At 42.1% G+C, this 25121-nt stretch overlaps 1 protein-coding gene across 4 annotated transcripts in view; it reads right to left on the bottom strand.

Moving 5' to 3' along the window:
• TNC (tenascin C) overlaps nt 1–25121 on the bottom strand; it is a 77494-nt gene that overhangs the window by 32525 nt on the left and 19848 nt on the right. For all 4 annotated transcript variants that reach the window (XM_084493657.1, XM_084493658.1, XM_084493659.1 and 1 more), the window contains exons 2-10: nt 15375–15967; nt 13118–14431; nt 11113–11376; nt 10066–10181; nt 9807–9963; nt 8922–9191; nt 7594–7779; nt 6785–6874; nt 5821–6084 (exon numbers count right to left, since the gene is read on the bottom strand). In XM_084493657.1, the coding sequence (XP_084349783.1) occupies nt 5821–6084; nt 6785–6874; nt 7594–7779; nt 8922–9191; nt 9807–9963; nt 10066–10181; nt 11113–11376; nt 13118–14431; nt 15375–15837 (3124 nt within the window). In that variant the 5' untranslated portion in view covers nt 15838–15967. The remainder of the gene's footprint in view (nt 1–5820; nt 6085–6784; nt 6875–7593; nt 7780–8921; nt 9192–9806; nt 9964–10065; nt 10182–11112; nt 11377–13117; nt 14432–15374; nt 15968–25121) is intronic.

Below are 25121 nucleotides of genomic sequence, written 5' to 3'. Positions count from 1 at the left end.
GATGAGAAAGATCAACTTAAACTGTTTTCAAATAAATGCAGAAATTTTATCTTGAAAATATACTCTCAGGAGAAGTATAGACCTAGAAACGTTGCTTTCTGCTCACCTCCAGAAAAGAGCAAAGCCTGTGAGGCAGTGACTTATATTTACATATATTATATATTACATATATCATATCAGTGACAGTTGACTTAGGTAAGGGTCCTCCTAAATTACACCAGCATGTGATCTGAACCAGGCCCTACATATCGTGCAACCCGAAGACAGCAAAGTTGTCATCACACCAGCATATGTGCAATGGTAACTGCTAGCATAGTTCATTCTTTCTTGGAAAATGTGCTGTCAGAACTATTCCCTGACCACACAAGGGTGACTGAACTTCTGTAACATCCCTATGGAACAAAGCAGGAAGACATGCAGCACTGAACCAGTAGCCTTCTCTGACTCTCAGCTGCTTTTGCACAATCATAGTGCTGGGAACACGCAAAAACCTATGGCATCAAGCAAGTGCACTGGTACTTGTTCAGACTTAAAGAGGCTTAAAAATACTTAACATGCATAGTGGCAGCTGGGCTTTACTGTGGATTATTTCTGCAGGAGACATGCATAAATAGAGGGAGTGAACAGACCAGCACAGAGGAAGAGAGCAGTACATTATACAGGTAAGCTCCATGCCATGGAAGGTCCCACTGGGGAACAGCCACGCACCTTGAATTCAAAAACCAGGACTAAGTGTCCAAAAATAGAAGGGAAAATGAAAACATGAGGCTGTCCTTAAGCTGGCATACTAAGAATCCTTCGGAAACCCCAAGAAATATTAGTCAAAATTGGCTTCTCATTTCCCCTCATTTTCCTTGAGCATCCCTATTGATACTTATCCCAAATTCCCACCAATTATAGTATAAACACACAAATGGGAAACATAGCAACAGTTCAACTGCATTATCTAAAAAAGGAGGGACCAATTCCTGTAACTGGCATTTTAATTCAGCATTTTGCTGTCACAAGTGGGTTAATTTTTTGTGACATCTTTGACAACTACATGGGTGGTTACCATGTACAGGCTGTCCTACAAAGCACGTACAATTTATGTAGTTACATTATCTCTGAAACTTTTTTCAAACCTAATTCGGAGTATTATCTTGTGTTTAATGACTGACTCCACAAATGAATTTGTGGTCGAGAAAGGGTGGTCTACTGTCTACACGCACATATAAATGCACAGGCACACACCTATTAGTACATTGTGTAATAGAGGAATATGTGGCTTTGTGTACAAACATGCAATGGGTAGAAAAATGCAAGTGATATGAACATGCAGAAAACACTTGGATACCATAGATAGTATCAGCATTCAATGTTTAGCATACAGAATATTAGCTACAGAGTGGATAACAGAAAATTTGGAAAACAAACTGTAGGATATCAAGACCAATGGAGATCAAACACTTGACAAAGCAAGCAGGGCAATATATGGGAAGAAAACAGAGCTATAGGAGCTCTAGGTGGGTGGCTGACAGCCAGACAGGCTGATGCATGATGGTGAGATGAATAAATAGTAAATGCCAAAGAGCTGAAAGTAAAGAGGAAGGGAACTGGATGGACAATAAACACGCTCTTTCTCAGACTGGAATATTTCTTAATATCATTCTCTTAGTAGAATCTTCAGGCTGAATATGGCCTAAATATGTCCACACTGCTGCTGCTGGCCTTTTGAGGAATTCCACTGTAATGCTTCACTGGAGTTTTTACTGAGAAGAATGTTAATGTCCTGCCAGGACATTTCCCCGGTTACTCAGGATGGAGCAAAGAGTATTCTGTATTATTTCTTGCTTCCGTCTCTTGGATTTTACATTATTTTCCAAGAAGGGCTATCAGCCAGTTTCTCTGCAGAAGTTCTCATCACATCGACCTCACTGTAGGATATGGCTGCAGTTTCCTGAAAGAGGGTTGCAGAACCACAGCCTACCAAGATATTTGTGTTCTTTTAAAAACCCTTTGGCTAAATGGCTTTCCCCTCTCTCAACCAGCTGATTAAGTGGTCTTACAGTGCCTTTGCACCCTTGAGTTCCAATAATAAAGCATTTCAATAATATCACAGGCCAGAAATAATACAGAAACTAGAGCTAAAAATCTTCATATTGAAGTCTGAGATCCCAGGTACTCTCAGCAGAGGAAACAGGTGAAGAAACGGACAACCTTTAGTGGTCAATCCATTTTCCCAGCAGTTGGCACTGCAGTTTCCCATTGAACTAGGTCACCTAATCACTCGTCCTAATGTTCCTTTGAGTTTGTATAAAGAAGGGTGGTGCAATCTGAGACTAGTAGAAGCCAGGAGAGGAAGAGCAACTGACGCATGACACAGACAAGGGTCTTTGGTAAAAAACATAAATTTTCTTAAAAACATTCAACAGAATGGAAAACTTGCTTCTGCAAGCCATGCTCCTATGTGCAACTCATTTCCAGAGGCAAGACAGTATCTTATCCATGATTCATCAGCAGTTGCTGCACAATCTGGGTCCTTCAGCAGAGGAATGTGAGGTTGGCACTTGGTTTCTCTTATGTTCACTCATTTATTTCCACAGCCTTCTCATGCCTGATGTATTGCCATCCCTCCTCCTCCAGGACCCACATTGTGCTACGCAGGCAGGGCTCCAGAACCAGAACAAGAAGGAACAAAGCTGCAGTCTGAGTGCTCAGCTTTCTCAGAGCTGGGTTACGTGCTCGCTCTGCAGATTAGTTGTCAATCTTGCACAACATTCTCCAGACATGCTGCCAGGAAGGTCCCTCCAACTAGTAAAATGGCTCATTTTCTGTGACTTCTGAAGTAGTTCTAAACCAAAACCTGAGCACAATGCTGGGAAGGACCTTTAACAAGAGAGACCCTGCTTTGTGGTACCTTAGTTAGTAACAGAAAGGAGGTACCTGTTGTAGCCACAGCTTCCAGAGGAGGGGAGCGCTGTTCTCCAGCCAATCCATACACCTTGATTTTATAGGAAGTGTTAGCTTGGAGGCCTTCAATCACAGCACCTAGGGAATCTCTAGGAAGGAAGGTTTCTGCAGGGGACCCAGCTGCCAATGACACTTCCTTGTACTCCACCACAAAACTAGTGTAGGCTCCTGTGTTCACATACCATGAGACACTAAGGCTGTGGTCTGTAACCCCTGAGACCACAAGGTCCCTCAGTGCATTGTTCTCCATCCCTGAGATCTCTGGGGCAACAAAGCTCCCAGAGCCAGAAAGCTCCTCTGGGTCAGGAGTCATTGCCTGCATTAGGGTTAGACTACGTGAAGCTACAAAGAAACAAACAAGCAAATGACAGTGTGAAATATTCAGTCTTTCCATTTCAGTAGAATAAAATAACATTTAGCTAACTGGTCACTTTATAATTTTTAGCATCCCTTGAATGCAGAATCATGGACATCAGTATAAAAAAGCTTTCTATTGAGCAACACTTCATCCATATAAAGAAACAGAAGCAACATAGGGCTGCCATCCTGCGGTGTGAAAGATTTCATGATGTGCTTTGCTAAAGGTCTGTGAGCTCTCAAGGTTTTGGCCACCTGTGTGCGCTAAACTGTGGAAAGATAACCAGGAGAATGTGAGAGAGGAGAGAGCACCAACAGAACATCTTCAGTTCTGGGGCTGAAATAAACCTTACTCTCAGTGACAGATGATTCACTGTGCAAAGAAACAAAAATAATCTGCAGGAAACGAAAGCACTGAAGCTTCTGGATACCTGCAGGCAGAGAAACCTAACCAAACTATCAAGAGGCTGGGGAGACTATAAGATGAAAAACTGGAAATCTGAAGAAGCAAAGGGAACTGAAAGAAAATGTTCTCAAGCCTCCCACAGTCCCTGACTCCCATGCTCAGTGAGGACAGCACATGCCCCTCTGAACAGCAGGACTGTCTCCTCCACCCACCAAGAAGAGCTAGTCCAGGCTTAGCTGTGCTACTGGCACTTTCCACATCAATCATTGCTCTCTCTGCATGGTTTCTCCAAAGCACTCTCCTCAGCAGTGCAATGGACCTGAGTTCCCCCAGAGCTCTGCAAGAGAGGGCAAAATAACAAGTTTGTTTTGCTTAGCCTGAGGACTAGAGGACCCCCCAAGTACTGGGAACACGGAAGAGGAGGCCTGGCTAGAGGCTGGAGGAAAAAGTAAACCAAAGAAGTGATCTCTTGTCTTATAACCCCCAGGCTTACAGAGCACTTCTGCCTCCCCATGCTCTTGTGTTTGGATTTGCCCATTCCTATACAGGAGGAAGGTCACTGAGGCAGGTTATGTCAACTACTGCTGTTGCTTCTACACAGCACACTGCAGAGAACTCGTTGTTTACTGGCTGATCTGAGTAAAGACATAAAACAAATGCGCTGGTCAGACAAACTTGTTACAAGAAAAATAATAATCCAAAGAAAAAAGAAGGCATCTTTTGGGACTTTGGAAGCTGGTGCTGGAAAGACCAAACTGTGAAATTCCACAGCATGTTGTTTCTGCCTTTTCACCCTCTACACGTACTTCTTTTGAGACTGTTCAGTCTTCAGACTGATGGGGAAACAGATAACTTTGGAAAAATTGAAGCCTACTCACTCAAGACACATAACCTTCAGCTTCTTTTTGCATGGATGTGCTCCAAGACTTCCTAATTTTTCCCTACATGGGACACAAACCAGACTTATGCATCAAATAAGTAATTCAGGACTAAATCTTTTCTGTAGTTTACACCATATCTTATAACTCTCTCCTGTACTGGATTACTGACTCTGTAAATTCATAGGTGCTGCTGGCATGAACACTGCTAGGGAATATGGCACTGTTGGTTTTTGTTGTTGTTGTTGTGTGTGTGTTTGTTTGTTTGTTTTTTTTCCCCTCGGGTCAGTTGTATACAGTTATTAGTTTGTAAAATCCACAACTTCTGGCACGTGGTTACCTCATAGGTGGTCTTTTGTGGAGAAAAGGCTAAAAGCCTATGTGCTAAGGAGACTAATTCTAGCCCAACTGATTCTGATTTTACTGCCTCTGCTGCCTTATAGCAATTGAGGCTATGCCTCAGAAGATTTAGGCTGAAGGCACTTAAAGATTCAGGACTCATTTGTATTCTATACTGAGATATGATCTGTATGCAACCAACTTTGGGTCAAAAAGTTTCAAAAACAATAAAACCTTATTCAAGAAGTGGTGCGTTGATTCTAGTTAAATAGAGTTGTTTGTACAAATGGAGATGGCAGAAATGGACCCTTTCTTTGCAGACAAGTAAAACAGTCATGGTATCCAATGAAAACAGTGACTGTGACCAGATTTGTGACAATAGCTTGTTTCTGCTTTTGGATGAGAAAAGTGAAAAAGGGCAACAACAGAGCCCTGCTGACCCTGCTGAAGCATGATGGGTGGAGGCATGCTGTGAAGAGAATTCATTAGGCAAGAACAAGCAATGTTAAACACATTCTGGTTGCTCTTCCTCTTGGTTTTTGGCTGTAGAAAATAAAACAAGTTATAAGACACAATGTACAAAAGCACAGCCTCATTTAAAACAAAGGACAAGGTCTGTATTTTCTCCAGGACAAATAGCTTTGTTCTTTGTGAGTCTTCTCAAAAGGAAAGCAAGAAATCCTTGAGAATATGGAGCTAAACACAGTAGTAAGGCAAATACACAGCTATCCCTCAGTGAACCTGTCATGCTAGAGAGAGCTAAGTCTGCTCTGCAGGCAGTGGATGTTTTCATGCAGTTCCCCAGAGACGGCTTACAAAATCAGGTGAAGTTTTACTTGGGCTAGTCAATGACCTTGCACACGGCACTCATCAAAAGCTTTTACTCACCAGTTGATCCCTTGACAGTTGTGGGTTTGCTTTTGTGTCTGCCCTTCTCTGCCACCAGACTGATGGTGTATTCTGTCCCTGCCTCTAACCCTCGAAGGATAAAAGAGGTGCTATCCACAGGGATCTCCACTTCATTCTTCCTTCCAGAAGGACTGACGTAAGTGAGGCGGTAACGATCAAACTTGGCCACTGGTCTTCTCCAGCGAAGTGACAGGGTGGTTTCTGTGCGGTCACCGACTTCCAAGTCCTTGGGGTTATCAAGATCTATGGGTCAAAAAAGCAAAGTTAAGCTGTCTTGGTACTGCTCTGGGACAGTTTTTCAGGCATCTGTAGACACAGCAGCAACTGTACTGGGTGCCTAGTGACAGCTCAGAGTCAGATCTGCCATCTGAGCTTTTGAAGCCCTGCTGCTTGAGGTGGAGGAAGATGAAGTTCTGTTTTACAGACACACCACACTAAATCTAAATTTCCACCACTTAAATTCACTTCAGCAATCACTACATGAAGAAGAGAAAGAATTTAATCCCCTACAGCATTCACCCAGGGAGAAAAAAAAAGGGAGTGTTGTAAGAAAAGTGCTGTATTTGAAGGATAGTCAGGACTGTTGAAACCCCTGAGGCTATACTCTTTGTCCAGATGACGTTTCAGCCATAACCACCATTCCTGCCAGAAACCCTCACAGCTAGAGAACAATTATTATAAAGCAATCAATTATTACTATGGTGAATAACCAAGAGTGTTAAGAGATCCTGGTACAGGAAAAGAAAGCCAGAGTCAAAGATCAAGATCTCTGGGAAAATACTTTTTCTTTCATTTGTAGGGAAATGTCCCATTTGTACCAAAAAGAAATCAAGAATTTTCTAAAATATTTCTTACAGCATTACTTAAAAAGGGAAGAAGCACCAGAGTGGCTCCAGCTATCTGCTGCTTCCTGCAGAGTACAAGAGAGGATCAAGCTACTCACCAGTGCCAGCATTAATGGTAGCAGGAGCACTTTCCCTGTCCTGTTTCACTGCTGTCACTCCAATGCCATATTCAGTTCCAGGCCTCAAACCTAAGAGATAAGGGATAGAAGCATGAGTCCCTGTCCATGGAATTTGCTTATTGGCATCTGTTTAAATAAACGAGTCTGAATATATGCAAGATTAGATACATGCTTTTGTGCATATGCAAAGAGTTGAGGTTTCAGTTGCCCTCCAGCTGACCTGAAGTGAATAAATCCTTTTCCACAGACTTGCCAGAGGATACAGACTATGGCTGGCTGAGATTACATGCTGATCATTGTGCAAATGCATAGTCAGAGATAACTTCTACTTTCAAGAGATTGCAGTGTAGGTACTCCTGCCCCGAGAAAAAGATCCACATTAAATGAAGAAATCTACCATTGTAGGCCAGTGTGGCAACTTGCACACACTCGGAAAACCTGCAGGCTGGCATCAGTAAATACCATTCCTAGCACATACAAAAGCCTCTTGAACTTAAAGATGTCAAGCCATCTCTGCGAAGATATGTAGCAACCTAGAACCCAGGCGAGTGACTAGTGGGGTTCAGAGACGCACATGGAAGCAAAATGGCTACACGTCTGCTGTTGGCTAGTTATCCATCTGAAGTACATAAATACACATCACATGGACTTTAATTTAATCATTTCTACTCAAAATGTGTAACCTCTGCTTGTAGCTCTTATGTATAGTTACCAAAAGGTTTTTTGGTCCTGTGCTCAAGGGTGATGGCAGCAGCATGACATTAATAACAATCTCCCAATTCCCTTACCTGTGAGTGTAGCTCTGGTTGTTGCTTGGCTGCCCTTTGGCACTGTGATCTCAGCATGGTCTCCACCAGAAATGGGAGCAAACTTAATTCGGTAATTATCAATGTTTGCATGGCTATTCTTCCACTCCAAAGTAATGCTATTGTCTGTCTGTGAAACTCGCTTCAGGTTTCGTGGAGCATCCAAGTCTGTAATAAATACATAAATAAATAAACACATAAATAAATGGAGTAATGCTCTTATGACAACACACTCTTATGACAGCCATTTTTAGAAACTCAATATGATTCATGAAGCTGACAGATTTCCTCTTATATGATGCCACTATATTCTCAACTACATTAATTAGATGTCTTTTAGCATGAAGTGTAGAGTTTGCTAGCTTTGGGAAACAAATCAGTGGAAGAAATTCACCATTTATCTCCTGAAACAAGCAAAAGAAAACCATTTCAACTTCAGTAATTAATTTTTATTACAAAATACATAGTTGTGGGAAAACATATTTGGATGAAATAATACTTTACAAATACCTTAGCTTTCCAAATGAAAAAAAGTTGCTAAGAAAAAGTAAAAGACCAACTCTAGAATGTCTGTTCAGTTAATATCTTGGGCACATGGCTGAAGGGAACTTTAAATCTCAAAATGCAAGGTGAATATTTTATAGAAATGCAATAGGCTTTCCCTGTTTATACCTATGGTAGGCTCAAATCGTGCTCTGAATAAACTGCCACATTTTGGGATGAAATGGGAGGTAATTCGCCATGTACCATCTACTCAGGTCCCTTAATATATCCAAACATTGACAATATGCTGAAGGACCCACATTTTCATAAAGCATTCACAGGATAACAAAGGAGCAAAGAAAACTTAAAAAAAATACATGAGAGAAAACATTTGCAGACCTGGAGAAGGAAAAAGAGCAATGTTCTCTGCTAATCTGCTATGGGTTTAGACAAACAGAAATAAGGTCTTTGATGGAATAAGAACCATGGAAGATATTTAGCTCAGCAAACAGAGAAGTAATCCGGAGGAATTTGTTTTATGGAGTAAAGATTTATGGTATGATAAGCAAAAGCTTCTAAGTGACTTAATAATATAATTCCCATTTTCAAAACACATTTAGAGACTGGAGGGGCCTAAATATTTTGATGAGCCAGTAAAGTATACAAGACACAGAAAACCCTCCATTTTCATGTACCTCTATAATACCATTGTTTCTGTGTTGATCTTGTAACTATTAACTCAAGCAAGACAATGCAAACAGCACAGGAAGATTGATGGTGATTACATTAAACTCCCAGAAATCTGGATTGGTACCCAAGCTTCCTACCTGTGACAAAGACTTCTTTCATGGGGTCACTTTCCATGTCCCCTCGCCGAGAAATAAGCGTCACTTCATATTCTGTGTGTGGTCTCAGGTTTCCAATAGAATATTGGTTTTCATCCTCAGAAAGGTCAATGGTAGTTCTGTCCCCTGGAACATCCTTGGGGCCATAGGTGAGCTCTATGCCTTCAATTTCAGCCAAGGGTTTGGACCATGTGATCAGAGCTGTGGTGTCTGTGACATCTTTTGCCTCAATTTGGCTAGGGGCATCAAGCTCTGTAACAAAAGAAGAAAATGTCTTTTTTTTTTTTTATTTTCAATAAAGCTTACCAGAAAACTATAGCACTTAGGCTTTTAATTGCTTCAGAACAAAATTAAAATGAATGGCTCCTACAAACTGAAGCTTATCTTCATATTTTTCATCCTTTACTTTTTACAGCTGTAGAAGAAAGTGCCAGATGGAGCCAATTCGTAAGAAACAAATTCATAAAAATTCATTAACATCTGAAGTTGCCAAAACAAAGACAAACAGAAACCCTAAGAGTCCTGCATAATGGAAGCTCTCCCCTAAGTAATTTCTTTACACCAATACGACCAGGAAGAAAGAAGTTCTAGTTACTATTGATGCACCTTTTAAAAAAGGATAAAAATAGATAACTGCTAGCTACCTTCTAAATAAAATTAAATTTACTTTCCTCTTCAAAAAGGTAATTTAGGAAGGAATTAATTTATCTTCATGTCTTCCTTAACAGCTCCAATGCTTCCCACCCCCTTTTTTTTTCTTTTCCCTATATAAAGCTTAGCTTTCCAAAAAAATTTTAACACTACCAAGACTACATCAAAAAGCAACTGTTTAATTGGTTGCACTATACCAATACAGGTTATGCTTACTTGTGGTTATCACTTTGGATAGTCCTGGTCCCCTGGTATTGTTTTTCACTATATGAAGGGATACATTATATTGTTGCCCTGGTGCCAAGCCTGGCTGCATATATGATGTCTCTGGCCTTTTCAAGCTGCTGGTTATATCTCCATTATCGTCCTTTTTCTGTAATACATGAAACAAGCATTTATTATAAAAACAAAAAATTCAGGATCTTTCACTTGGACAAGAACCAAAGCTTCTGTACAAAGAACATTGCTTCCTTACCATATTACGGAAGACCAGCTCCCAGCCATCAAATGAAATGCTCAGAGGATCCCACTCTACCTGGACAGATGTTTCTCTAACAGATTTGAATTTCAGACCTTCTGGAGCAGGCAGATCTGTGACAGAAATAAATAAATAAATAAACAAGTAAATAAATAAATAAATAAAGGGGATAATTACATGTGCAACAAGTAATAAGTGAGGGCACTGGGGTGGGACAGCTACATCTATCCACAGCTATAACTTTCCACAGCTTTCCATAGTTTTTCACAGCTATATCTATCTGCCATGTAGGGAGCTGTATCTGAGATGTTTTAACTCACTTCACAGCTAGGTATTCTGCCTTTGGACAGACATTCCTCTGACCTGTTCTAGATTTCACCTTAGAATAAAATAAATGCCCTCGAAATGCCTGTTTTTGCCCTCTTGAAAGAACCTCCTGTGGCCATTTGAAGTTAGGTGAGATAAATCCTGCCCCAAGTCTCTCAGAATGAGAACAATGACAGAAGTCAAAGAGCATCTTTTGAGACTGGCATGTTGAGATATGATTGTGATGGGCACAACACAAAAAGGGAAACGGACAACAAATTATCAGATAAGCAGATAGAAAAGCAAGTTGTGGTAAAACACATGGAAGATGTAAAACCAATATAATCTCCATTTTAGTCAAAAGATTTTGAATCCAAGTGATTTCACATTACTCTTATTGTACTTTCTGTATTTATTTATATATATATATATATTTACTTATTTATTTTCAGGAAGCATTACCAGAGTTTATGAAGAAACTGAGGGTTTTAATTTACAAAGACCCCACAATATTCATTGTCTTGAGATGGCCTCAGAGAGCAGAAGAGCTAACAAACATTACTTTTAACACAGACATTGGTATTGAAAAAGAATAGAAAATGAAAGTATGAAGGCTGTCCTTGTCCAGAACAGAAGGTGAGCAGGAAATAGAAAATACAAAAGGAAGAAAACCCTAACAAAAATAAATGCTTGCTGCAGAACAGACAAATGAGTGAATAAAGAGAATATTAAACTCACATGTTGCTACTCTGGCACTGACTGGAATACTCTTCTTGTTTTTAAGGATTGCAAAGACACGGATAAAATATTCCACACCCGGCTCCAGTTCATGAATGGTGGCAGATGTCTGGTTTCCTGGTACAGTGAACTGCAGATCTAAGCCACCACTGCTGGTAGGGACATAGGTGACAAGGTACTCATTGACGAGATTCTCATGCTTCCATTCCAGATTTACAGTTTTATCTGTTACATTTGTTACAGTCAGCTCTGTTGGAGGAGACACTAGGGAGGGGAAAAGCAAAACAAAACTTTTCAAGGCTCAGAAAATAATGACCTACCCAGTTTCACATTTTCCCAGAAGCAGTTTATAAGAATCATCTAACAAATAGGGAATGGGGAAGCCATGCCACACAAATTAGCCACTTGTAGAAAGGAATGTTCAGTTGATGAAGACTACAGATGTTTCCAAAAGTCATGGGCCAATTTCTACTTTCATACTTGCATATAACCTATGGCTGACTGTGTTCCAGATCCTCCTCTCATGGCTACTACACAAGACTACTATAGCTGGGTCGTTAGGGATTCAGATGATTAACTCAACTGCCAGCAACACACGATTTTATAGTTGGAAGTGCTGGGGTTTGGATATACAGAATTGCACAGATTTTCCACAGTAAAATAAAACATGATTATTTTTGTAAATACTTTCAATAGATTACTCCCCATTTGCATGCACAAGGACACAGAATGTGGCTTGGGAGCCTTCCAGGAGGAAGAGATGAAAAATGGGAATTTCTTTCAAATCGTATTCATTGTCTTTTACAATGTTCCCAACCCCAAAGTACTCTTTGATTACTCTACAAAGATCTTAGTTCTAAAATACCTCCCTTGGGATCTCTTAAAAAAAACCTGCCTCCTTTATAGCGTAACACCTGTCATTATCTAGCTGCCAACATTTTCTATCGATTTCCATAGAGTCAGTGGTAATGGGAAACTAACCTGGTTTTATAGCTAAGTTTCCACTCCAGTTGATTCCATTATTTTACTCTAAGCTTTGTCAAATCTAACAGTATATATGTTCCATGTATATATATAATACACACACACATATATATTTTATTTTAGTTAGAAAAATCAATTTGGTCACTTGAGTGAGAACCAAGGCCCCTGCAATAATCCTGAAAGCTTGCATGACAGTATTTGTGACATCTGGCAATTCCATCATGATGGGTGTCTCATACTCAGATAGGACAATCTTATTTTCTGCTCATGCCTTGCCTCCACCAGGGATCCAGCTCAAAGGTCCATCTTCAAAGTAAGGTCCTTGGGGTCTGAGCCCTTAGGGTCTGACAGCATACACTGTCAGTGCTATGCATTTTGGTTTCAGCTCCCACAATAGTGATAGCATTGCAAATGCAAGTTCCCTTTGTACTGGTCCAGTGTGGGACTGTGAACTAGAAACTGCAAGAAGTACTTGATACCTAAGCTCTTTATTCCCTGAAGTTCTTACCCACACCGCCTCATTCCTGACAGCATTATTTTTTAGGCAAAATTCTGTCCATATTCTCTCGACTAATTCTGCTTAGTATCTAAGTAAGAAGTTTCTGAATTCACCTCCCTCTTTCTCCACAGCTAGTACAGTTTCTTTAAGATGCATCTTTTTAGCATCATGAGAAACCAAAAGGTAATAGTGACAAACACCCATCCGGTGATAGCTACAGCTCCAATGGCATTGTATCAGGAGCAAATTTGGAGACAATAAATCGACTATTACCATTATTAGCCTTTTAGATTGCTGACCACCACAATTCAACAGAAACCACTACACTATATAACCCTGAAAAAGTAAGGGAGGTGAAGTGCTTTCTCTCAGTGCTGCAACTCCATCAATTCAACTGTTCAGACTATGATGAAGAAGAGCAGAAATAGCTACATGGAAGACATTCATGGACCCTCCAAGGCTGATAGATGGACACAGAGGATTACCCAGGGGAAGCAGATGGAAAGGGTCATTGCAACCTACCATCAGAGCAGTCGATTCCCATGTAACCATCCTCGCAGACACACCGTCCATCGATGCAGCGGCCCACATTGTTGCAGTCATTGGGGCAGGACCGTTCACGGCAGTCTTCCCCAGTGAAGCCCTCGTGGCACACACAGCGCCCGTTGACACAGCGCCCACGCTGGTGGCAGTCGTTGGGGCAGGACAGCTCACCACAGTCCTCCCCTGTGAAGCCATTGTCACACACGCAGTGCCCCTCCACGCAGCGCCCACGGTTGTGGCAGTCGTTGGGGCACCTCAGCTCACCACAGTCCTCTCCCGTGTACTCCTCGTCACACACACACTGCCCATTGATGCAGCGCCCGTGGTTGTTGCAGTCGTTGGGGCACCGCAGCTCACCACAGTCCTCCCCCGTGAATCCTTCGTGGCACTCGCACTGCCCGTTGATGCAGCGCCCGCGGTTGTGGCAGTCATTGGGGCAACGCAGCTCCCCACAGTCCTCCCCGATGAATCCCTCGTCACACACACACTGCCCGTTGACGCAGCGCCCGCGGTTGTGACAGTCGTTGGGGCACCGCAGCTCCCCGCAGTCCTCGCCGAGGTACCCCTCATGGCATACGCAGCGCCCATCCACACAGCGCCCACGGTTGTGGCAGTCCTTTGGGCACCTCTTCTCACTGCAGTCATCCCCAACGAAGCCCTCGTGGCAGACACACAGCCCGTTCTCGCAGCGCCCATTGCCATTGCAGTTGTTGGGGCAGGTCAGATCCCCACAGTCCTCTCCGGTGTAGCCCTCCTCACAGAAGCAGGTCCCGTTGACGCAGCGCCCACGGTCAAAGCAGTCGTTGGGGCAGATGAGCTCGCTGCAGTCCTCACCGGTGTAGCCCTCATCGCAGACACACTCGTTGTCCACACAGCGCCCGCGGTTGTGGCAGTTGTTGGGGCACAGGGGCTCGCTGCAGTCCTCGCCAGTGAAGCCCTCATGACACACGCACCGCCCACCCACGCACCTCCCGTGCACGCTGCACCCATGGGGGCAGAGCTCCTCACTGCAGTCTGTGCCTGTGTACCCCTCAAAGCACACGCAAACCCCATCCACGCACTTGCCTTGGTCGTTACAGTCGGAAGGGCAGGAGGCCTGGCTGCAGTCCTCGCCGGTGAAGCCCTCGTCGCAGATGCATTTGCCCTGTAAACACACTCCCCGGTTGAAGCAGTGGTGCGGGCAGGTTGGTTCAGAGCAGTTGGGGCCTTTCCATCCAGGCTCGCAGACACAGCCGCAGATCTCGGTGCTGTAGTTGCCATGTCCACTGCAATAGGGTGTCGTGTCCAGGCGGCCTGTATCAAGAGTCAGGAAACCCGTTACCCCCTTACCTCTAGGATGTGTTAGGCCAGTGTGACACACAACCTAAAAGGGTCTGATTTTCCCTGTTCCCTACAGGTCTGATTTACAGAATCACCAAAGGTTTTGAAAGACACGCTCCCACTCTCTCGTAAGATTTAGTTTACCAGGAATGCTTTAATTCACACTGCTGCCAGGGAAAAGCTGCTGCCAACTAATAGCTAAATGAGCATCTTAGATTCCTCTGCTCTTCTCAAAATCTCTCTTCCACTGACTAAGCAGCTTTCCTGACTGCTTCATTATGGCACACACCCGTATTCACCAGAATGTGTTCTATGTTCACCAGAACATAGAAAGCCAGGCAGCACACTGTGTCATCCACAGTGAGACCAGATCTGAGTTCAGAGAGACAGATTACAGCTGTACCTATGTTTTCTCTATCTTATGACCAGCGACTTACCTCAGTTTAAAAAACAGCAGGAAGTATACTTTCTTTTTACCTCTCAAATCATTTGTGCTCACTAGTACTCATCTATTGCTTATATCCTGCTATATTTTTATTGGTCTCTGTTAAGGAAAACTTGGACATGAAAACAGTTACATTGGCAGCCTGCTTAAGGGGACAAAACATGGAGCCAAAAGCTTAGACTGTGTGAGTTTTAATCTAAATTCGACACTGACTGTTACCTTGTCCAAGTGCCATACATGCTCAATGCCACCACTACAAGGCAGCCCAGACAGACTCCTGACCCCCAGATCCACAAAACTGCAAAACTGTGAATGAACCAAGCTGGCAAACACATTCCCACTTTTGATTACATTTCAAAATTAACAGGTTGACTTTTGCTCATTCTTGAAACAGATTTGAGTATCTACTCTAAACAAGATCTGCTGCCAGCGTAAGAGTTTCCCTGAGAGTGGCTCCCCAGTCTGCCTTACCTTCTGCTGTCTGCGAATTAGGACAGCATCCAGCCCCACTGGCACACTGCTCCCGGAGGGAGGATACCAGCCCCTCCAGCTCCTCTAGTCTGCTCAGCAGATCCTTAATATCTGGGGCAGCTGCACAGCCACAAGCCCGGCGGGGGATGTTGATACGGTGAGTGAAGACAATCTGGTTCTCATCTTTCACCGTGTGCTCCTCGTAATTCTTGACAGGCTCAATTTCTGCCTTTAGGTCTGCATCACCACTTGCTGTATCCAGGTCCACAGAGCAAAGGGAGCCAACAGGCAACTTAATGTTGTAGACATGGTTAAAAACGAGGGGCTGGCTGTCCTCTGGTAAGGTCACATTTAGCCCAGTTTCCCGCTTCTGCCTGATAATTCGCTTGATGAGTCCACCACTGACATGCTGGTACAGCAAACCTAAGATTGCACAGGCCAAAACCTGCATGGGGAGTCCCATTGTGGCGTTCAGTTCCTTTTCAAAGCTGATGGAATCCTATGTTTCTTTGGCCTTTGTAGTCTGGAGGGGAAATTGGACAGCCAGTTCAAGCCAAGTTGGATTTCCTTTCCTTTTCTGTCACACTTGTTTCCTAAAACAAGAAGAAGCAGTGTAAGAGATGATCTGCAGCTATTCCACCCAACAAAAGGCCAGTGGCACTGGATGTGTGCTGGTGTCCCTTAAAGAACATGGCTGTGGTGCTGCTCAGTGTACGATCTCACTTGATCAAAATTGCTGAACTTGCTCTTAAATTACAGTGCAGATAGAGGTATGTACAATAAATCCATGTTCTGCTACTGTTCAACTCATGGTAGAAGTCTGCATTTCCTTCACCCGCTAGGGCACTGCTTGAAGGATACTGCAGGCTGGACCATGTGAAAAACTTGAGACACTGTCAAAAGGCCTATTAACACTAATAAGCCCATAGCAGCCCTTTTCCATATGCTTTAATTTGTTTCAATTTCTAGGGAATCTGAACTCTAGGGCTTGAAGCCCAATAATAGGTTTTACTACACTGACGATCTGCCTACAGCATGAAGATAAACAGAGCTCTCTGAAGAACACTGCAGGTTAAGGGTGCTAGTGTCAGTCTTTGCATCATCATTCTAGCAATATTTTAGCATAAAAGTAATGAGATGCAAGAGATTATCCCAGATGAGGCTCCAACAAGGGAGACACCGTGTAAGAAATATCAGCAGAAATATAGGAAATCTATCAAACCATTGAGTACAATAGAAAACTTCAAAGGACAGGAGAGCAAGCAGGTGGGTAGGAGGGAAAACCAGGGTAAAAGAAAATGCACACAGATACACCAAACTGGGGCTGGAGGGGAGGGAAGAGAAGGAAAAGAAATCCTTTGATCATCTCAGTTCTCCCAAAGAAACAGAAGGCTTTTTATGAGTAGAGGTGTAAAAAGTCTTTTTAGCAACCAATAAGCCTTTTCATTACACAACATTTCTCAGTGTCTTATCTTTCACCAGCAAGTATTTCACTCAATACCTTGCATAGGGTTGCAAGCACCTGGCTGGGATTTACTAGCTCTTCCTGAAACTCACTCTTTTCAAATAGCTTCAATATTACCTCTTCCTCCTCAGTCTGAACCCATTCCTTTCAAATTATATGAGTCAGGGGAGCTGAAAGACATCTGTTGACTTCCATGCAGAATCAGCCCTTTAGCATGCACAGTGAGAACTAAAAGCAGTTAATGGACAGACTAAACAAGTGTACCTCTTAAATGTCATCTTAATATTTGTTTTTCTTTCTGCTCGTTTAAATAGTTAGGTCAGTGACTGCGCTTTCACTAATTGTAAGCTTCTTCCACTCTTCTGCTTCCCACAAAGTATATAGGATCATTTTTCCCATATTATTCCAGCTGCTTTTGTGAAAAATAACAATCATACATCACACACTTTACTGAAGTAACTCTGTGTAGACAATGTTGAGCTCACAAGGAGTGAACTTCACCCCTTTTTATTGGCAAATAAATCAGAAGTAAACATGCAGTGGTGGAGGCTTTTGTCTTGTGGAAAAGCATTCAGCTTGAAGCCATTTCTAACACTTACCCTGTTTGTTCAAATATGTCTGCAACCCCTATCTGCACCAGAGGAGATCACAATTAGATTAGATTAGGTAGCTAATAAAGAGTAACAGAGACAGACATGGTCCAGGCCTCATTTGTGACTCAAGCCAATCCCTAAATAGGGCTGCAGTTCATGAAACATATTCAGGACAATATCTGAAGTGGGATTTAACTTTCAAGCACCCCTATATGTTTGCAAACTGCAAATTCCATGCAGTGGAATCCCATGTGCTAAATACGTTTTGCCCTGAGACAAGGTTATAGAGCTGAAATTGATGCTTAGTCCTCAAGTAGTTGTTTAAGGTACACACTGCTTGAAAGAACAGAACAAACTATGCACCTAATTCTCACTGAATTTCAGTTTGAGTCTCAGTTTATTTATGGCTTCTGTAATTCCCAGCCTACAAGAATATTGGCCTTGTCCAGACCTAGAAAGCTGATGGAAGTCTTTCTGCTAACAGCTGTGAGCTTCCATACCATTTTATGGGGATACAAACTGCGATTTTTGTATATGACTGGAAAATAAAAGCCCTGCTTCTGACAAAAGCTATTCACTGTTGCCTTCACTACAGATGAAAGCCACACTAATACTATTAGTTTTACTGGATATTCATCACATTAGAGTCAGCCAAACCTCTCAGCCTACAGACAATACTCAAGACATAATGTATCTTGGCTGACATCCTTTTGAAGTTTATGAAGGGTGGTCTGGAAGAAGCATTCCAGTGTCTGATCTGTGACCTCTGTGTTTTGAAAGTGAATGTGATGTCTGAGCTAATTTGGATCAGGTGTTTCTCCTCTGATCTGCCAAGGGCCCAGCACGATAAGCTGAGCTCCACTGCTAGATCTGAGATCTACAGAACAAGACACCTTCATACAATTATTTGTACATTAGCCTTATTTTTGGCTGGAAGAAAAAAGATGCTGTCCTCCCATCTAATATCCTTCAAACATATCTACATAACAGCTCAGGCCATGATGGACCACCCAGGAAGGCACTTCTAGAGAAAAATGGAAGACAGCAATTGCCAGGCTCAGCTGTTCCTTCATTTATTTTCCAATCTTCTTCCTTTCAGAATGGCCCAAGTAGATTTTGCTTAAAAGTTGCAGACACACTACCTCTTGGAGACAAACTTTTCTTTGCAAACATCAGCTGCTGGATTATTTACAGGGACCTAGAAGTCTGGCAGCAAGAGTCTGCAAATGAAGGTGACTTTTCTCATCATGAGCTTGGACGTGCTGCAATGCATATAAAAGGTGTTCGGTGATGTTTGTGGCATGTTTGTCAGATATGCTGAGTGACTTGTCTGCCCCAAAATGTGTTCTATTTTACAAGCAATTAGTCTAATAAGAAATCCTACTTGTTTCTTACGAACTGTGCCCCCTAATGTCTTACTACCATCCTGACTACAACATGACTGCTTCAAAAATCTTGGCAATGACTATGTGGTTCTGCAAAATCTTCTGCTTGTCATGAAGAACACTATATTCTAACAGCTCCTCTCATCCCACCTAATTACTGGCATCTTTCTGTGGCCATCACCCTCACTGGGGCAAATCTTATCTTTTAGTTCTCTCCTTGTAGATCATCCCATGCCAGAGAGCCTGCAACCACAAAATAAATAATAACAAAAGGCACTGTGGCTTCTTACACCTGTCCTAATTTTACTGGATGAGATGTGACTTCCTGCAGGCCTGAATTTTGCAGTCATGTCATTTAAAGTGTTGTGGCTAAAAATTAAGAAGCTAATCATGGCATTTATGCAGTACTAGCTGACCCAGAACGTATTAGGAAAAGGAAATGTCCTGTATGAATAGTAAGTGTAAATATTAGATGTTATCCAAAGAGGGAAAAAAAAAGACCATTCCTAGAAAAACACTCCTTAAAAACATGATCACTACATGGTAATGCCCCTAATAATATGTGGTGGAAGTGAGATGGACTGTCAATAGCACAAAGAAAAGAAACAGTTTTCATTTCCACTACACGCCCTTTCATCTGAGGATCTCAAAGCGCAACATCTGTTTGTCTGATTGTCAAAAATGAGAAAATATTAAGGTTATTTTTTGTTTTAGATGACTCCTTTCCCCTCATTGACATCATAACTTTTTCAGCACATTTATATTTAATTAAAATTTGTTTCTTAATAGGAAATGGTCAATCCATCTTGGAAAAAGCTGAGGAACTCCCGAGTCCTAGGAAACACTCAGCAAAGGTAACATATGAATATTTTCCTTCCCCACAGATGTATTTGCTGGAAACCAGCAGGTGTGAGAAATTAAATTAATATGTTTGCATAGTTTACAGTTCTAGTTTACCGCTTTGGTCTCTCTTGCAAATTCAGGAGTGGCAGAGCTGTAAGATTATTTGCCAGCACATGGAGCGATAAATATGCAAATGAGATCCCTGTGTGAGTTTAATCAAAACAGATTGCAGCAATGAAGAAATGGAGGTGTTAAAAAAATATCTCAGCTGTCCTTCTTAAAGGAGGCAGAAGGTTGATTAGATTTGCTCAGGCACCCTCTACATGTCACGGCTTGGAAATTAGACTTAAAGAAGGCATGATGAAAAAAGAGGGAGAAAAAAGACTACAAATCCTCTCCAAACAGATACTTCCAACATCACAGCGGGAAGGGATCACATGATCTCAGCATATATTGTATTCAAGCACACCTTGTTAAACATGGATGGAAGTATCAATGGGAGGGATTCTGACAGAGGGGAAGACTCAGTTGGAGGAGAGCCACAGCCCTCTGCAGAAAGCAGAATGGTGCATTTTAGGGCTTAGTAATTGCTCATGTCAAAATAGCTTTCTGTGATTTTTTAACAGAAGAAATTCTATATTTCAATAATTTCCAGCAAGGTGTGATCTAGCCATCTGTTCCTTCAAGACTGGGGTATACAGCAGTGCCTGTGTCTCACTGGCCTCATGATATCACAGTGCTCTTCTCCTTATCTATTGACACACAGACAAGAGTCTCGCTGGGAATTTGATGGGACCTGGGAGACTCCCTCATTGCAGACACAGGGAATTTGTGCATTTTCTACAAGGAATAAAAGCAGTACTGTTGCAGAGGATTAATAAATTGAAGCAGTCTGCCAGTGTGCATTTTTACAAGGAAGATTTTCAAAAGATGCAACCTTTTGAAGAAAAATTGCTAACAATATAGCTTTGCCAAGAGCATGTGACTCTAGAGGCTCCAGGCATCTTCTCAAACAGATGGATTAAGTCTGAAGTAAATTGAAATGTTCACAAAGAAAGAGACTGAGGGAGACTGCAAGTTTTGACACAGCAGGCCAAAACATGAATAGTTCTGATTTCATCATCTTTCACCGCTGTTTCCATAAATTTGTAACTACAGAAAATCATTTTCTTTCCATTCCCAATTGCAACTGGGCAACGGAATCAGCAGGGAGTCTCAGTGTAGGTCAAACTATACTATGTCACAATTTAGAGCTGAAATTCATAATAGTCCTGAAATATCAGTGACAAATGTTTCCAGCAGACACATCCAAAGCCAAATTGTTGCTGTGCTTTTCTCCTTTATTTACATTGTAATCATTTTAAGGAGAAGATTTTTAAGGCAGCCAAATCTGACTCAGAAAACTGGAAATATAACTCAGAAAATCCACTGTTTTCTCTGTACGTGCAAAGAGAATTTGCAGTTGTTTCAAGAACAATCAGAGACCACAGATACAAACAAGACTTTAGGAGGTGAAACTCCAAGGGGCAATATTCATAATTCAGAAATTTTCTTTGAAGTCTTAAGTCAACTGTAGAAGCAGAGGAAAACCTGTTTTCACAAGTATCAGGGAAGAAAGAAAGAAGCCAACTCCCTTATTCCCAAAAGTTCTATCAGCTGAAATGCAGTGTGATAAACTGTAATCCATCCAGGTTCCCAGTTGCACAGTGAGGATTTACCTCTAATTCATGTCCAAACAACTTCACGTCTATCTCTGGCCAGTTCATGAAGAAATTCAGTCTTGTGTGTGTTCTAGGGATTCCTATGACATCCCTACATTTCTGTAGGGAGCTGGGTTTTGTTTGTTTATTTATTTTTTAACTGAAAAGAAATCCCAAACCTGGTAAGCCCCCAAGCAAACAATGGATCCAGACCCAGTGATCCCGCCTGTTTATAAATGACAACATACAAAGGCATGGATTTCAATGCCTTTCTCCTACCCAGCTCCAGATTTGCAGACTGAACCTATTCCTGAAAATCAAAAGGAGAGAAAGGATTAGCCAAAAAGACCTTTCTGCCAGTGGATGCCCAACAACACCAAGAGGAAGAAAGCACTCCATGGAACAATGGTACAGAGACAGAGGCAGAAAGGAAACAACTGGAAAGGAAGTTTTTAAATACGCTCAACTAGAGAAGCACAAAATCTAAAGACATGGGGTGATATGGGTAATAAAATCCTCTTTCTGATACAGAAATGATTCAGCAATATCCCTAAGTCCAGAATGAGGGTCCCTTGGCATCCACATGTGTTTTGGGGGGAAAGAGAGGGGGAGGAAGGGGGGAAAGGAGGCAGAAAACCTTTTTTCCAAAAGTTTTAGCAGTTAAAATGGAGAGACAAAGCCTCATTCCTCCATTTTAAATATGGGAAACTGAGGCACAAAGAGACACTGAGACACCTGAGCTCCTAGAAGCCTCTGTTTTAGGAATAGGCATGTCTCAAAGCTGAAAAAGGGTCCAGTTTTGCTAAGTCTCATCACAGCAGTTCAAGCACAGGCACCTCACAGCACCAGACCCTAGAACCACACTTTCTTTTTCCTTATTCTGCCTTTATGACTTCAATTCTTACTATTTAAGAACAAACTGGCATTTTCTCTTTGATGTGGTTAAGCTCCCACAGCTCAGAGCTCTGGATACATCCTGAAGCCATCTGCGTTTCATCCAGTGCTGGCACTGGATGTTTGCAAGGAACCTTGGTTCCTGGGGCTGAGAACACTCACACAGACTGGCACTTTGCACGCTGAGATGGGAACTGATTTTCGCAATTAATTCTTGATCGATTTCTGAGCTCTCCTAGATTAGAGTTGTCATGTGCAGAATGCATGCATTATATGTTCTGCGGGCCTCATCATGCCAATGTACTTACTCTTATAAATAAAAGATTTTAGACTACCATAAATGAGCCCTGCAGTAGGTCCTGGTGATCATTTGAATTACAGTCAGACTTGTACCTCAGACTGGTTCAAAGAGCAGCAATAAAAAAGATTCACACACACTTTTTGCCCCATCCAGCCCCTGAGGTCCTACATTAAACACCACTCAGCTAAGCCTGAACTCCTCACTCCAGTTAATTTTTCATCTTTGGCTTCAGCTCTTAGGTAACATTTCTGCTTTTGGGAAGCTGTGTAGTTTCTGGTTCACAGATCCTACTGTACGTCATCTTTAAATAAAACCATTTGGATTCCTTTTAGCCTCCGCCCATTCTACCTTGGCTGAAAAGCAGCATATAGACAGGACTTTGCCAAGGCTCTTTGAGAAGGAATTTTAATTAATTGCTTTGTGTACAATTTAGAATTTAGCAAAGGCTCATATTTCAAAGGCATCAGCATGACAGTGCCACAAAGAGGGAGGAAAAATAACCCACTGAAGCCAACATCCATAAAAATGTGAAAGAGCTATGGTAAATTCTGAATGATAAGCATAAAAGCAGCCCCTTGAGAGACTAAACCTTCTGTCGTACAGTGACTATTTTGAGTTAAATTAGCATGATTATTCCATTATAAACTACTTTGTTTCAAGAGTTTAGTATTCTTAGCCATGGAAAATCTCCCTAGGTCTATCCTTGTTCAGGATCTCAGAGAGAAAACAGACATTTCTAAACTAAACAATGAGCTTGGCTGTTTTTCAAAGCAGAGCAGAAGTTCAGAGATCAGAGGTGGTCTTCTTCCAGTATCAGTAACATCTTTGATCAGTTAAGTGTTAGTGAGCAAATCTCATGAATTAAATGAAAAATGAAGTCAACTGGCAGAGATGCAGCTGGGAGAAAAGGACTGCTGAAAACATGCAATAATTAAACAGAAGTGAAAAACACATTATATGATGAGGTGCCTGCAATAACAGGATATTGAACTCTACGACCAAGAGGTGCCTTCCAGTTTCACAGTCCTAAAGACTTTTTTGATTTATGTTTCTTACAAATTACCTGGCTGATGATGAGAAAAGCAAAGAAACTCAGCCTGAATATACTGCTGCTGCTGCTGTATCATCGAGAGCAAAGGAGCAGGAATTCAGAGGACAGCCAGGTGTACGGAAATGGCACTGTGTTGGGACTTGTGAGATCTGAGGATGTTCCTAATTTCTGGAATGAGTTTAGCCAAGTCAATTAACATTTTGATTTCTAATAAGTCTATAGGAGATTTGCATCCTAAACAAGTTATAAATAACTGAATCTAAATGACTTAATTCCTTTGATACTTCCAATTTCTTTGAGAGATTCTTCAGTCTGCTCTGTAGAAAACTTTCCCTCCTCTCAGTTTTTCTGCCTAAATTCTATGATCTTTATCTAAATGAAGTAAGAGAACCTCTGGTACAGAGTATCTACCTATATTAGAGCAAGCCAAACATGTTAAGGAATAGCAGCCAAGTGGCTACAGTTCTTAACAGGAGGTTTGATCGCAGTCACCTTCTGAATGGACCACAGATGGACAGTAGATAGGATTAGCGGTGAAAAGGGTGAGTGAGATGTCTTTGGATATTTTACATTCTGGCTGGAGCAGAGCTGCTCTGAAACAACTACCATGTTGTTTAGGGCTGCTGGATATAAGATACTCTTGTTAAGGCCATGCCTACGTAATTATTTATAGATTAAACTCAATGCTTCCTTTGGAGCCATTCCAGAGGCCAGCCACCATTGGAGGAAATTAAATAACAAACCTGTGTTTAACATTATTAAAAGAAGATTAGCCTCATAGCAATGCTCTGTGTTACTGAAGAGGATTTACATTTCAAGTGCATTCTACACATCCCAGGACAATACCGAGAAGAATAAATCCCCTCCACCTCCCACAAGGAACAGGAGCTGAAGAGTGGTGCTTCCCCTTGCAGCAGCTTTGCCTGGGCAGATCCGTGCGGCATGAGCCCCCAGGGACTGCTACAGATCTCACCTCCTGCAGAACACCCCCAGCATCCATCCCCTGGCTGCTCACAGCCAGCTGCTGGAAAATGGCTTCAGCAGGATGAGAACAGCCACCTACCTGGGGTGGGTTGAGGCGTGCTTATAGCACCTGGAGTAGGGATCAAACCACTTTATGGCAGGATGTCAGACTAACAACAACCTGGTTTGATCTTTCTGGGGCCTCGTTTGGGGCAAATCAAACTTGTGTGCAAGGAGAAACAGCTCCTAGGCATAGTCATGGGCCAAATATTAGAAGTAACCTGCAGATGTGCTCCTTCTCCAGGTAGCTGAAGGGGTGGGTGGTTGCAGCAATAGCCCCAGACCTTGTTTGCACAGCCAGCACTGCAGAGCAGAAAAAGATGCAGCAGAACCTGCACTACCCTGAGTGTCACCTCCTGCAGATAACTTCAAAGACATAAATCCATCCTGCCACACTTAAAAAAAAAAAAAAAAAGCCTGCTGTCCCTTAAAGAAATGTAAAGGCATGACTTGTATTGTAACATGACACACTCATACTATCTTGAGCATATT

This window comes from Aythya ferina, assembly GCF_964211825.1.
Source record: "Aythya ferina genome assembly, chromosome: 20".
Taxonomy (NCBI): domain Eukaryota; kingdom Metazoa; phylum Chordata; class Aves; order Anseriformes; family Anatidae; genus Aythya; species Aythya ferina.
Note: the sequence above shows the minus strand (reverse complement) of the source record. Positions and strands in the feature narration are given on the sequence as shown.